Source organism: Ahaetulla prasina, chromosome 2, assembly GCF_028640845.1.
Source record: "Ahaetulla prasina isolate Xishuangbanna chromosome 2, ASM2864084v1, whole genome shotgun sequence".
In the NCBI taxonomy this organism is placed as follows: Eukaryota; Metazoa; Chordata; class Lepidosauria; order Squamata; family Colubridae; genus Ahaetulla; species Ahaetulla prasina.
In genome coordinates this window covers 54744559-54760784 of record NC_080540.1, presented here as the reverse complement: position 1 = coordinate 54760784, position 16226 = coordinate 54744559, and the positions used below count along the sequence as shown (strand labels likewise).

General features: G+C 37.6%; 1 protein-coding gene across 1 annotated transcript in view; it reads left to right on the top strand.

Moving 5' to 3' along the window:
* The window catches only part of PLXND1 (plexin D1), a 201885-nt gene that overhangs the window by 78062 nt on the left and 107597 nt on the right, over positions 1-16226 (top strand). Inside the window, exons 9-11 of the mRNA XM_058171611.1 lie at positions 11213-11317; positions 12875-12970; positions 15037-15130. Of these exons, the coding sequence (XP_058027594.1) occupies positions 11213-11317; positions 12875-12970; positions 15037-15130 (295 nt within the window). The remainder of the gene's footprint in view (positions 1-11212; positions 11318-12874; positions 12971-15036; positions 15131-16226) is intronic.

Genomic DNA, 16226 nt, shown 5'->3' with positions numbered 1-16226 from the left:
TTAAGAAATATTATAGAAACTCTTATGTTCAGAAAATGTTGCATATCGCCGGGGGGTGGGGGGGAGAGGGGAGTGTTGGAGGATTGGATCTGGATGCCTTTCATAGCATGCTTTCAAATCACTGAGATTTCCAGTGCTCTACATCTTATTCTATTTATAGATTGCCCAATTCCATTACAACTGTGTGCGGCATAAAATATACAAAATTTAAAATAAAACAATCTACACAAAAAGAATATCTGGAGAAAAACTACTAAATGTTTCACAGATCAAACAACTCACAAGAGGCCCATCTGCTACTCTAGCCAGGTTTTAAAGACGTATTGGCTTATATAATCTTTTGGGGCTGGGGAAAGGTGAGACTGCGAAGAACTTGTGAATCCCACACATCAGGGATTTCTGCTTAGGTAGCTGGACCCAAATACAGAAAAAAGAGAAGAATCAAACACTTAAAATATTTCTTATAGCAGCTATCTAAAGGCCATCTCTCCAGAGCGGGGAAAGAAGACAGCTATCTATGGACCAATAAGAGCAGATAAATAATTATATTTTGCCAGCTTTATCCCTACAATGTGATTCCTAGTGTGGACTTTTATTCATACTCAATTGGGTCCACTCTGTACCTTTTAATGGTGCTCTAACCATCTCTTACGATGTTTCATCTTCCAGTCCCTTGGAAAACCAAGAAGCATCATAGAATTGGCTCATAGTGATAAGCTACATAGGAGCAATCCAGACCAAGACATGCCCATTGTGACCAAGGTCTCACTTAAACCACTAATCAGATCCTAGGCCTGGCAATATTTGCTCCACCCAACTGTTTATTCTTGGTGGTAGTGCTTAACTCTGGTTCCTAAGTCCCAGGTGATTCTCTGATTTCTCTCAGGTGTTCCTTGTTTTTCACTTTAAGCTTGCTTCCATTGGACTTATCTCTTATACCTAGTGCTTTGCCTCATTTATTGCAGAACGTGTTTGCGGACTTTAATACTACTTGACCAACACTGTGCTCCAAAGAATCCTAGAACGATGTTTCAGACTTTTTAAAAAATAGAATAGAATAAAATTCTTTATTGGCCAAGTGTGATTGGACACACAAGGAATTTGTCTTGGTGAACATGCTCGGATATGTTCATCAAGAGTCATAAGGTAGAACACTTGATAGTCATAGGATACAAATAAGCAATCAAATCATATTAGGAAACAGTCATATCATACAGTCATAAGTCATAAGTGGAAGGAGGTGGGTGGTTGGAACGATGAGAAGATTAATAGTAGTGCAGACTTAGTAAATAGTTTGACAGTGTTAAGGGAATTATTTGTTTAGCAGAGAGATAGCTATAAGCATATCTGTTTTGGAACCACTCTCCCTTCTCTGGATCTACAGCTGCCTGCAAAGCAGTTACTGCTAACAACTAAAAGTCCTCAGATTCACAGATGAGCCATCAAAGCTTCTCTACCTTCTGATTTATTCCTGTGGTAGGCTGAAAAAAGTTGTTGGAACACTCCAGCAGCCATCACTATTTCTGTATATCTGATAAAAAAAATCCAGAAAGTTTGACTAGATTAGTCTCTTCCTTTCCCCTTTACTCTAATCAGAAAAATACAAAACCATCTGTTTATATCTTTTTTCAGTTGCCTGCAAATCTGGGTAAAGTCCAATTTACCAGCTGAGAAGCTTTAATAGGAATACCAAGATAACCCAAGGAGTCAGAACAAATCCGATTGCTTATTACATTATTACTGGGGATCCAGTGGCATCAAGTCTGATATGTTCCAAATTATAAAATAACCAGATAGAATGCCAGATTTATATATTATTGAAATAAGATTGGAAACTGGGTTCTGAATTATGAATTCTGGGAAACCCAGAATAACTCTTTCACTGAAGAAACTTGCAATGAATTTTTTTGTCAAGAGATTTATGTTTAATGTGCATAACTTGTTCCTTCCTATTCTTATGATGGAGAATTGGTGATTTTACTGCAGCTCTCTTGTAGTCCTTTAAGCTGCTGGCAGCTTGACATTTAGAGCTTCTATTGCTGAAAACTGAATGGTTTGAAACAGTGATTTTAGTATATCGAATAGATTAGTTCTGTATCATCTAGACCTTCTTACTAGAGATAAAGTTCTCCTTCAACCACACATCTTTTCTCCCAAAGGTTATATTTTTTTAACTAAAAATCCAGATATGGTTAACTGAATTCTACTGTGGATTCAAACTTGGTATTTATTTATGTTTTTGATACAATCTGCAACCTCTGACCATAAATTTGCTTATGCTGAATAAAGAAATTGTTGCTTTTAGGACTCTTTCTCAAGAAGCTTCTTTGTGGATAGCTGTCTTCTCCTTGAAAACATTGTTCACTAAGCATATGATGCTTTCTGCTTTAGAATCTCAAATTAACTTTTTATAGAAATTATATACTTTCTGATAGCTTCTTGACTCTCACTTCATCTTATGATGCTTACACTGTCAATAAAAAAAACCTGCTTAACACATATAGTCCTCAGATTATGACAGCAATTGGGACTGAAACTTCCATCATTGAGCAGTGTGATAGCAAAGTGTGAGTTCATATGGCTGCATCACTTAGCGATGGCAATTCCAGGACTCCCCATTACTGTCATTTAGAGAGGATCTAACTGGGTGTGTTAAGTAAGGCTCTTTCCCACTGGCTTCCCACAAGCATAGTCAATGGGAAAGCCAGCATGAAGTCCTATGCAGCTTGCAAGCAGGCCAGTGGAAAGGTAAGATGCACAAGTGACAACCACAGCTGTGGAGATGTGTGCTGTGGGTGGTGAGGCCAGATTTATCCCACGAAAAAGCTGTACATTCCAGAGTGACTTGTGACCTTCCCTGCTGACTTCTTCATCTAATATCTATCAAATGAAATATCTATCAAAAGTATCATGTTACACTCTTGATAATTATGCAATGCCATTAATACGGTTGTATAGCAATATGGTTTATATTCCAATTATAGGGGGCACGGTAGCCTAGCAGGTAAGACACAGGGCTTATCAGTCAAAAGGTTGACAGTTCAAGACCCAAGTACCATTTGACGGGGTGAACTCCTATACTTGCCTCAGCTCCTGCCAACCTAGCGACTTGAAAGCATGTAAATGCAAGTAGATAAATAGATACCAATTAGGTGGAATTCAGAACACTTTGGCATATAGTCATGCTGGCTACGTGACCAAAGAAGCATCTTCAGACAGCTCTGACTCCCTTGGCTAGGAAATGGAAATAGGCACTGCTCCCTAGAATGAGACACAACTGGACAAGGGGAAACCTTTACCTTTACCTTTTCTATTCCAAATATGTCAGTAACTGGAGAAAATCTGGTGTGATGTTCCTTTGGAACCCCCTATATCTCTAGAGTATCACAAGTTCCTTCCTACTTTTTCTGCTTTTCTTGGCTTTGGCCACTTTTCACTTATTGACTGGTTCCACTGTCTCTTCTAACATCCAATTTGCTATCTTCTGTTTCTTGATGTTTGGCGGTCTCTTTTCCATTGATCCTCAATAATGTGGTGTCTGAAAGTTCCAGCTTCAAAGCAATTCCCAGTGTTTTTGAAATGGGTCATCGTATGCTCAAGATCACATCAGAGAAAAACTGGTTGGTTTTGTTCTTCCACTTTAGCTTGACTTGACTTGGAACTTACACATCAGAGGATCGTAATGTGTTCCACAGTAGGACTCTCACTGTCCTACAACTTTCCACCTCCTTGTACCAATAATATAATCAATTTTGACTTCTGTGTACGCCATTAGATGATGTCTTTTGCTGTTTGAAGAGTGTGTTAGCACTGAAGAAATCACTGCTTGAAGAAGCTGAAAATCTTTCTTCTGCATTCATTTCTGTTCCCAAGGCCAAACACTTCAACTACATTTTCTTCCTTATTGTTTCCAACTTTGGCATTCAAATCTTCAACCACAAACACCATATCTTGCTTGCATGTTCTATCAATTTGAGATTGACCTTAATAATAAAGGGTATCAATCTCTTCTTCATGTCAGTTATTTGAGCAAAAACCTGAATAATTCTCATTCTAAAGAATTGATATTATTTGGTCATTGACTGCATTGTATCTGGGTATTGTCTTTGCTATATCCTTCATGATTTTAAAAGTAATATCATTCTTTATTTGCATCCTCAGTAATAAATAATATGACCTTCTGATTGAAAGTGTCTACTTTCAGTTCATTTCAATGCAATGATACCTAAATTGTCATTTCATTTCATTTTGTTCATTTCATCTGTTGAGCTTTCTTCTGTTCATATTTTTTTACATTCTTTGTTCTCATTGTAATTCTCTCTTCACAACTTGGGGTCAAAATATCCTAGCATCCTCTATCTGTGGCTGTTAACACCAGCTTGATAGCACATAATAAATCAATGGCAACATCAGCAATTAGACTTCCCAAAGGCTTTAATCTAGCTATGTCATAAACACCATTACTACTCTGATTAAGAATAGGCTACTTTATTGTAAAAATAAGCATTAAAAGCTAATTTTAGGGTGCTTTTAGGAAATGCACATCTCATCAAAGTAGAAACTATACCAATTTATAACAAAGGTACATGTACTAACTAACTTATCTATTTTAAATATTTATATCAATTAAAAGTCATGGTGAAATCCCAGGCTCACCTGAAAACTAAATATAATGTATACATTTATAATAGATCCAATAAGGTTCATCCTTCATTTCGTGGTATCCTTCAGTATTGGAGAGTAAATGTGAAGCTTGTTTTGATCAGTTGCTTGTCTATGGCACAAGCTTCTCCTGCTCATTGTATTGTATCCATCATGTTGTTTCTCCTCATTTCAATGTCCCGAGTGCATTTTTAAAAACCTGTCTAGTTGCAATAATTAGAGTCTTTTTGGAAAGCAGCTTCACAGTCTCAGATCATAAGCACTGTTTAAATACAGAACCTTAGTAATAGATTTCTAAAGGATTAAACAACCAAATGTGCAACGGCATTTTCCAGTTCAGGTACACTCAGGGTGCCATACCCGCTGTGGAGCTGAATATACCAGGTTCATCCATCTAGAATGTAGTTGCTAGAATGATTAAACATAAGTATGCATGGTTTGCAGCATTCTGTTGATTTCCTTAGACTGAAAACAAAAGACTGAAGCATAGAAAGGGAGCAACTGAGTTATGATTTAGTAGATTAACCCTTAATATACATTGGAAGTTAACACCGGGCCTGTTAGTGATGATCTTCAATAACCATTTCTGCTTTACAGACATTTTTAACAATAAAATGTTCTTCATTTGTTATACACCCTTAAATGTAAACTAGGTCATGGTAATTTTTCCTCACTTTAGCAAGTGCTTTACAAACAGAAGAGGACTTTCACATATTAAAATGGCAAGTACCATTTTAAAACTAAGAGCCTATTTTTCATTGCTTGGTGTGGAAAAAGCACTGGAGGTGTTATTTAGTTGGGTCATGAAATGTCTGCAAGAAAACAACCAAGCACCCCAAAAAGTTTTTAATTTACTTTTGGACAGACCTCCGTATTAAAATTTTCAAATCTGAAATCAGACCTAATGAAAATTCAGTACAGCACTAATTCATAGTAACCTGTCGTTTTAAGAGATTTTAAAATCTCTTGGAGCGTAAGCATATATTTAAGTAGCAATAAGTTTGATTCAAATAGATAGAGGCTTTTTGATTGGGGGGGGTTTAGTTTAGAAGAGAGAACAATTAGCATTTTCTTTAGCTTGTATGGTAGAAAAAAACCATTCTGCTTCTCAATTCCATTATTCTTCCTCATTCCCTTGTTATGAGCACAGCAAAACTGCTTTCATCCTACTGAAGAGAAGCCCTTACTTGCAACTAAAGCTTTATGTACATATTGGACATGTTGAATTTGGATTGCAGAAAATGGCTTTGCCAGTCTAAGTGAAGATTTTTAAAGTTATTATTTTATAATAACTGGAAGTGCAAGTGTTTTTAAGTTAAGCACCCAGTGGCCTATATTATTTGTTCTGACAGCTGTAGAATCCTATCATTTTCAATGATATTTAATTTTGCTACTTCTTGATGTAGGAGAGCAACCATTAATTTGCAGGAAAGACTAATAGCATTTTAAATGAATCGGGAACTAAGCAATTCAGAGAAGTTTTAAAAAGCAGGGCTTCATTTTTCCCCCTTTTTCAGTGATATTTTGGGTAATGTTTTTTTGTGGTTTGATGTCTTATCTATTTTTCAGCTAAAGCACTTGACATTTCCTCTTGTAAGCAAAGATCTATAGTGTCACTGGGAAATGGAAGAATGATGATAATGGAATTAGCCAGACTGAACATTTACAAAAAAGGGAAATTTTTGAACATTCAATTTTTTTCCCTGTGTCACCCCCAAATGAAATACCCACTAAATTTTCACAAGGCAGGAGATGGAATTGTAGATAGCTAAATTGTTCTGTAGTGTTCTGAAGTGGCTGCTTTTACATCAAGCATGCAGACATGCCCTTCCCTTCTGGATTTGCTTTTGTTCAAATTGAGGAGGCTTATGGGTCAGAATCCTGCCATGTCTCTCAGTTAATTTACTTCTTTACTTGCAGTCCCCTGAAAGTACTAAAATAACCCAAATGATGAAGTGCGCCTTTACCATAAACCCTATGTCTGATCCATTTACTTATGCTTACTTAAATTCTATTGTATATTTGGAGGAAGAATGGTGAAAGAAATTTTTACATCGTGGAATTACCTTTCATTTTCTGCCTGAAAGTTTGAATATTTGAATCATGTTACACAGAAATAAGAGAAATAACACAGTGTCCTCTTATATGGAGAGATGGGCGGCATATACATTTTATAAATAAATAAAATTGAAAATGCTATGAAAGTTTTTGGATAAAACTTTTAGGACTATGGGAAGAGACCACAGAGTCAGGTAAAGTATTCCAAGCACTGATGATTCTGTTACAGAAGTCATATTTTCTGCAATCTAGATTAAAGCGGTTGACATTAAGTTTAAATCTATTGGTTGCTCTAGTATTATTGCAATTAAAGCTGAAGTAGTCTTTAACAGGAAGGACATTACAATAGATGATTCTGTGAATTAAGCTTAGGTCTTGTCGAAGGCGACGGAGTTCCAAGTTTTCTAAGCCTAGTATTTCAAGTCTGGTGGGATAGGGTATTTTATTGTTTTCAGAGGAATGGATTAAAATGAAATTAAATTAATTAAATTAAATTAAATTAAAATGAAAGTAGTGATTACTAAACTCAATTCAGTCCTCAGCAAACTTATTTTATTAAAACAGCTGAGAATTAATTCATTCTCAGCTTCGTCCAAAACAAAATTCTTAATAACCAGTCCGTCGGCCTTATCACCAACCTTTGATGACTTTAGCAACCTGCCAAAGGCTTTTCTTGGCAAAAACCCCACTAAGTTCAAGAGATGCTGACAAGAAGCACGGAAATCAACGTTGCTTTCCTACAAAGAACACAACGGCTCGTTGCTGCTCTTTTAAGCCTTCTGGGAGTGGCCAATCATCTTCTGTCCTTTTTTCTTCAGCTGCTCTTGCCTTCTGGCAGCTCTTCCCATGTGTGCGCTAGGAACAGGCTCCTCCTGTTCCTCTGCCTCTCTGCTGTCTGCCTCTGGAGGGTCTGGAGTCCGCACGTTGCTCCCAGATGGCCCTGGCCCCATCTCTGCCTCCAATGCAGAGCCCTCATCTGGGCCTTCCCCTGACTTCAGGACTGGCCCATTGTCCTCCCCAGCCTCCTCACTGTCCGACTCTGCTGCCAGGTCTGCAGGCTGCTGGCCGACCACGACAGCTATGCTTTTCCTAGATAGGATTAACTTGGCTATGTGTTCTTTATACTTGGAACATCTGCATTAGATTATTTCAGTGTACTCCATGGTGGGTTACTACAGAACATTGCATTGTGTTACATCATTGAAAATGGCAATTAGAGCATATAATACCTGCTCTGAAGGTACCTATAAAGGCATACAAAGCCCATATTAAGTTTTAGTAGTGGGATATCTGTCAGAGAATGCGCTATTCCTGTCTGTCACCTCGAGGGTATCACAATTTGCTATGCAACCACATAAAAGAAATTATTCTTCATGCAAGCACCCCCTCTCCTTTGAGGTTTTATCATTGGTTTAAGATAAATCGATTTGCTCCAGATTTTAAAGAAATTGATGGTCTTGTGCCTTTTATCCCATTTTCTTACAATCTCCTGTGTTATCTTCTTACTCATTTTTACATCAAGTTTTAAGAGGGATTTTACTGAATTATTTATTGTTAAATTTGAAATATGTTGGCCCATTATAAAATGTTTTTGGAATGCTTCTAAGTTTAGCATTGTTTTCTAACTGAAATTATATAGAAAATAGTAATTAATTATCTAATGGTTTTGAATTAAGCAGTGATTTGAATGGGGGCTGCAAGTGCTCTGGGTTCATGTATGTCTGTGTGCATATACACATATCCAAAACTCAGCAGGTCTCAATATGTCAGCAATTTCAGTGTTTTTAATTTGTTTTTAATTATTTTGATCCCTGAAATATCATTTGGTATCCCATATTTTATTTATTTATTGAATGAAATTATTTGCCACCCATCTCATCTGGTGCTCATGTATGCCAAGTAGTCCACCCTAGGGTGGATTCACCAAGACTTTTGATGGTAATGTAATTGTCTGCATAAGGGAAATGATGTGATGCAGGGGTGTCAAACTCGATTTCATTCAGGGTTGTGACCTTGGGGGAGGGGCGGAGTGGGTGTGGCCAGGGTGGACATGGCCAGCTCGACATCTTGTGTCGGGTCTGCCTGTGGCAGCCCGAGAGCTCTGCCAGAGAAAAAGGGCTCCTGAGCTTCGTTTTTGGCTGCAACTACCTCCTACAACCCTCTACCAGTGAAAACGGAGCTCGGGAGGACCTGCGTGTGGCCGCCTGAGCTCCATTTTCATTGGCAGAGGCATTGCAGGCCAGTCCTTCACTGTTTCCAGGGCAGCCCCATGGGCCAGATCAAAGCATTCTGCAGGCCGGATCAGGCCCCCAGGCCTTGATTTTGTCACCCCTGATGTAATGGCTAGAATAAGCTCCTGATCAAATTGGTTTATATCCTCCTCTTTATTTGTCTCATTGGTGTATTTACTTAATATATAAATCTTTAAGTTGCATTTCTCTTCTCAGGACATACTAAAAATACTAAAGCAATTAAATTCATATCAACTTCTATTTTTAAAAAATTAGCTACCAAACAAAACAAAAACCACAGTAACAAGTTAAGAGTAAAATAATCTTTTAATCGTCTTTTTGTAATATGAAAATTATAAAGAACTTCAGTGCAGAATAATAACATCTGAGACGTAACTCTTTTTATCATTGAAGACCAACCAAAAGAAAAAAAAAATTCGGGCGCTTTGTAAAATACTTCCCAAAACAGGAAATTCCATAATTTTGTGGTCTCTAAAGGTTTCTATATAAAGTAGCATCAAGGCCTACATTCTTTCTAATGGATATTTGAATATATCTGATATAGACTGATTCTGTTTTTGGGTTTTCCTATATGCATAATAACATATATCCCAAAATAGTAGGAAACCTTGCAGTACATTTGAAAAATTGTGGCCAGAGGCCATCCTAAACCTGATTTTAGAAAACAAAGCCAGTCATTTAAATCGGACATAGCAGCAAATGAGTAGCTAGTGCATTGGATGCAGAAACTGGTATCTTGTCACCTTAGCATAGTGATGGCTAACCTTTTTCTCTTAGTGTTCCAAAAGTGCACGCACAGATGCAAGACAGTGTGCTCATGCCGACACCCATAATGCAATGCACGGTCCCTGTGCATGCATGCACAACCCATCTCACACCCACGCATGCACACCCAACTCCCCCCACGCGCATGCGTGCAAGAGGTGAATTCAAAAATTTTAGCAACCTGCAGAATGGTGGGGAGGGGTGTTTTCGCCTTCCCCAGGCTCTGGAGGCTTTTCTCGAGCCTCCAGGAGGGCAAAAACGGCTTCTCCTGGCCTCCAAAGGCCTTCCAGAGGCCAGAAATGGGCCCATTTTTGCACTTCTGGAATGCACGCACTGCACCCCCATGCTCCCCCCACCCCATGCCCATGCGCACGCACCCCCCCCATATATATGCACATGTCTCCCGCCCCCTGCACATCCCGAAAATCAGCTGGCCGGCATGCACATGAACAGTGGAGCTTAGCTGGGGGACGGCTCATGTGCCCGCAGAGAGGGCTCTGCGTGCCAGCTGTGGCACACATGCCATAGGTTCGCCATCACGGCCTTAGCGTATTACACCTTCCAATATCTAATCTGAGCTGTTCTTCTCCAATTCAAATGTCTGAAGCATCCCTGAAGAGGAAGTGTAGAGTTTTTTGCAGCAATCTACTCTGGATGCAAGCAGTCACACTGTATTGACATATCAGTCTTGCTTCTGTGGAGTATGATGATGGACCTTCAAAAACACCTCACCTGAGCTGCACTCCAATTCAAGGAAGATTTCAGTATGGGCCAGGAAAAACCTGTGAAGACTCTAGCAGGAACTTTCTGATTCTATACAAAACACACCGTATCTTTGTTAGCAGGATTCAATTATTTTCTTCTGATGAAACAGTGGGTATAATAGCTACTTCATATTGACAGCTGAGGAGAGCATATGGTTTTCCATTTAATTTGTGAACAAATTAATTTCACTGTGAAAAATCCCAGATTGATAACAGAGTTGCCTGAAGTCAGGAAGCTGAGTGTTCATCTATGGCTATATAATGAAGAAAAAAAGAAATCACACAAGCCAATCAAGTTTCACACCTTGGGGAGAATGTTGGTGAAGTTTCTTTTGCTTTCACACTAAAATGTGCTGAGACTCTGCAAGCAAAGGTGTCATTTCTTACCAAACATTCACTTGGCATCTGTCCATTAAGTTCACAATTTACACTATTTCCCAGTGTACTTTTAAAGTTGAAAATTTGGGTAACATTAATATAATGCAGTTTTGTATAGGAATAAGATCATATATTATAGTGGAACTGATTTTATACTAAAATTAAACTATTTCTATTATGTATAGAATTGTCAATGTGGGAGTGCTCTAAACTAATAAGAATAACTTGTGACAACACCAATTTTTGTAGCTTGGTTCAGCTATCTCAATGTTAAGAAGGTTGAATTGTTTCCACCCTGACCTTCAATTCTTTCACTTGTTTCCTGAAATACAGAACAATACTGATTGTCCACAGATTGTGCCTGTTTCTCTTGCACCAGTATCCACAGGGACTTTTCAGGACATTACAATCATTTTGAGAAATGCTGCTTTTATAAAGGTAATAAAATAGACTTTGTAAAAAAAAAAGAAGAAAGAGAAGGTAGATCCTATGTTTGCACCTGAAGTCAGATAATTGAGATTATTAAATTAAGTTAATATATGACATGTGTTTTCCAGTGGTGGGTTTCAAAACCCGGCACTACTGTTCGCGGTCGCTTTGATGGCGCACAGTGCTTTTGTGCATGTGCAGATCATTTTTGATGACGTCTGGGCGAGTGGGCAGAGCCTCCTGCCACTGCCACTACTGGTTCACCTGAACCAGGGCGAACTGGGAACAACCCACCACTGGTGTTTTCCCTTAGCGAATCTTAACAGAAGAATGACAAGTGACTGAGAGGGCTAAGTAGGAAAGAAAGAATATGCTCCATAAAAAGCATTTACTTGAGATTTCTTAGATGTAATTCAATGATAGTCATGATAGTCATACTATACATGCATTCAGAATATTGCAAAAGGTTCATTTGCAGGGAAAATGTGCTTCTAAATGTGAAGAATCTTTTTTTCCTGATATATTACTCAGTGAATTTTGCAGGCATACAATTCTCACAAGAGAAGTTTGCTATACTGAGTTTTGGATATCCTCATGACTGAAAAAAGGGAAATGTAGCTCGTTAAAAGCAGAAAGTAGTAAAATCTATCCTAGAAATTAAACCAAGATGCAAAAATTTAAAGTTATCATCCTATGTCTTTCAATTAATGGAGAAGATTCCCCCCTTTTGCCTATCTAAATACTGTCTCATGCTACACTGGGGCAATTTTTGATTTGAGATCACATCAAAGTGAAGTTTCTAATAATCTTACTGTATATTCTCCCTTTCCTCATTATCTCTTCATATACTCACGTATTGCTCCTATTCTTTGCAGTGATTGCTAAGTAGGAGTAAAAAAATACAGTGTTATTAATGTACTTTTGAAAAGATCATTTGGTTATCAGTATGTAGGAAAAGAGGTGTGATATACTCTATATATTAGATTCAGTACAAACAGAAGGAATTTACAAATATCTAACTACTGGATTTAAAGCTGAAAATTTAAGACATGATAATGAAACTTTCAATAATTGAAATACATGTTACGTCTTGCCTTCCTAGGAAACTATTTACAGATATACAGTAAATTGGATTTGTGTGGTTTGTGCTAGTTTGTCTGTCTATTTTTGTCTAATTTTACTGGCATCACCTTTTAACACCCTAGGCAGGAATATTTTGTAATTATGAGAACATTTAACAGAGAGGATATTATCTTATTTATTCAAAGATGTATTTCTTCTATGCTTATATTTGGGTGTCCCATCTCTGAGCTACGGGAAATTTAATATATTTTAATTTAAAATATATAAAATATTTAGTAGTTTCAAGAAGCTTGTTGGAATTAAGCTGCATAATCATTACTAGTATTGTTATAATAAATGATATTGAATAATTGAGTTCAGAACTTGGCTCATTGATTTATCAATGTATAAGAAAATAAATACCTAAAAATCATCCCTTTCCTGTTAGAAAGTATGTAAAATATTATTACTCTACAGTTTTCTCCTTACATTTTTACTGTTTAGGAAATGCCTTTGGAGTGTCACTTTGAAACTGAAAGTGATACGATATTTGAGGCTCAGTGGCTAAATACATCTGCTATTCAGTGTACTAATGTGTTGGTGAGTTCATGACCGATTATTTTAATATTTTTAGAGTTTTCTGTTTATAAATACCATAGTAGCATGTCACAGACCATGTGCATACTATTGTATCAAGTCACACTTTCCACCTAAAATTTCAGTCTAGTCCAGTTCCATGAACTGTATATGTTCTCTTCCAAAGCTGCTCTTTCTAATAGGAACTTCAATTTATCTTGATGTATGTAAATACCTTATTTGCATACTTATTTCAGTTTATACACCATGCATTTCCAAACAGGCTGATTCAAGAATGATTAAAATTAACAGAAAAACCAGCTTGTAACAAAAAATAGTGCAAATCTGGTCCGCCATCATTCAAATAGTGGCATTTTATTTCTTCACCCCTGAGTGTTTTTACCACAGTCCAGAAACACAATAGAAAGAGGATGGTCCATACTCCAGTTTTTTCCAACTCAACTGTGGGATCCCTTCATTCCTTTAGTGGTAGAACCTACATCAAGCGTTCTCTCACCAGACACACAGCTTCAGCTCAGAGAAAGTCGTCTCAGAGGTTTTCCAGCCCCAGTGCAATATAAGCTTTCCAAAGTGATGTCCAGCATCTTAGGCTGCACTCAGAAATTAATTGACAATTACAGCAATTCCCATAATAGTGGTGTTATATAAGTGAATTTCAGTATGCTACCTGGGCTGCAGCTGAAGGTTTTGAATGATCTTCATAGGCACTCTGCATGTAGAATATATCGTAGTGGTCTACGACCTAAGAGAAAATGGTGAGGTAGCACCAGTGGTGGAATTCAAATTTTTTTACTACCGGTTTTGTGGGCATGGCTTGGTGGGCGTGGCTTGGTGGGCATGGCAGGGGAAGGATATTGCAAAATCTCCATTCCCACCCCACTCCAGGGGAAGCATACTGCAAAATCCCCATTCCCTCCCCACTCTGGGGCCAGCCAGAGGTGGTATTTGCTGGTTCTCCAAACTACTCAAAATTTCCACTACTGGTTCTCCAGAACCTGCTGGATTTCACCCCTAGGTAGCACCCTCTAGACACAGGATCCTCTAAACACAATTCTACTGCATCTCCTGCCCAGCTCATAACTGGATATTACTTATAAATTGATTATATTCTCCCAATGATCCACATAGATGTTAAACAGTAAAAGAAAACGGACAAAGGTCAATGGCAGCAAGAAGTAGAGTGTCTGAGAGTTTGATCTCTTCTTCACCCATCAAGTAAAACTGACCATATGAAGAGAACAGTTGGGAGTAACTTGCTACCCGAAAATCTTCATTTTTCCAGCCCCTCTGTAAGAGTCCCCCACCCGCATGGAGGGGAAGGGAAAATCTTTTGCAGCAGCAGCATCTTATAACTTACCCTATGGCTTCCACAATAACTTTCTGGGGAAGCTGACAGCGAAGATTGCAAATGGCAATCAGGTGATTACGGAGGCACTTGGCAACCAGTTATAAGTACAAACAAGTTGCCAAGTGCCTGAAATGCAATCATGTGACCATGGAGATAGTGCAGAGGTCGTAACTTTAAGGACAGTTGTAAATAATTTTTCCTGAGTCTCTCATAACTTCAAACAGTCATTAAGCAAAGGGCTGTAAGTCAATGATTACCATGTTTTCCCCAAAATAAGACCCTGTCTTATATTTTTTTGAACCTGAAATAAGTGCTTGGCCTTGTTTTTGGGGAGGTCTTATTATTTTGGGGCGTGTGGAGCAAGATGGGGCTCCTCTTGCCGTCTTGCCGATTTCCAGCTCTGTCTCCCTAACCCTAACCAGATGAAATGGCGGGGACCAGCTTTGCATGCATTTAAATATTTTCAGGGGGGGCTTATTTTTGGGTGGGCTTATTTTAGCCCATGCGCTCAAAAGCCTGACTGGGCTTATTATCAGGGGGTGTCTTATTTTAGGGGAAACAGGGTATCTGTATGGTATTTGTTTAGCCCATTCTCCTGGTTTCTTCTGTCGAATATGTGTATCTTGTAATACAGAAATGCTTTCACAGTAAAAAATTAATTTACATGTTTTGGTCTGCTGGTTCAGTAAATGAGACAACTCTCTTCTCTGTTTTTATGCAGCTTCATACCTTCGAGAAAAGACACTTATTTCTGGTAAATCTTCAGTTGAAAGGAAGACCTGAAAAATTTATTGACAGTCCACAGATGATGACAGGTTTGACATAAATTTGGTTTGCCTTTCATCACTTTCTAATTTGACTGTTTCATCTATAAAAGGCTTACATGTTTTTCACTAATTGGTCTTCATTTTATAGTCTCCTGAAGTAGGTTAGAGTTTGTAAAGCCGAGAAATACAGTATTTCAATATATAGAATTCATATCTGTATGCAAATAATCTTGGTTCTTGTTCAAAAGTCTTAAGTGGGTTTCATATAGTTGCTAGCAAACTATGCATATTGGTAAAAATAACACTTGCTATTCTATTTAGAATGTATTTTCTCAGTCAGCTTCAGGATATCTGCATATTGTTAAGTTTATATCGATAAGACATATGGGACAAATGTATTTTGGAATGGAATGGAATTTATTATTATAATACAAGATATATGGTATCCAACAGTTTAAGGCTGATTTACATTTCACTTTGGGCCTGTTTTTATTTTTTATTTCAAATTGATTGAAGCTTCGATACCACCTTGGTAAGGTATGAGGGTATTGTTTATCTAGCTGAACTTTGTAATATCCACAACAAATGTTCTTTCAGAATAGTGGCAGAACTCGGATAACAATTGTATTTGTGAATCATAGATCTTTAAATAGCTATTAACTATAATACGCAAATAAAAAATGTATATGCGGGTTTTAATTACAAAATCCTGAAGATATTGGGAATGTCAATATTTGTTATTGAGTGGGTCTTGATGAAACTTTGCTTTGTTTCAAAATGCTTTTTCTAGTCTATAGATTAGTTGAAATCCAATTCTGTACCATATTTCACCAAGTATTAGTAGAGACTGTTGGTTAATGAGAGTCTCTTATTTCAGGGACAAATTATTTTTGAATGATACATACAGTGTTTACACCAATGTTGAAAGTTATTGGTTGTTATTGGTTTAAGATGGCTTGTAAACCACCAAAAGATATTCTGAACTAATTTTTTTTATTTATACAATTTATTTATTTAGAAAATGAATATGACTGCCCCATCTTAAATATATCTCTGGGTAACTAACAACCAATTTAAAAAGTAAAAAGAATTCATAGCCAAGTAAGGTTACTCAATATGGAGAAAAACCACAGCACTTCTTTAA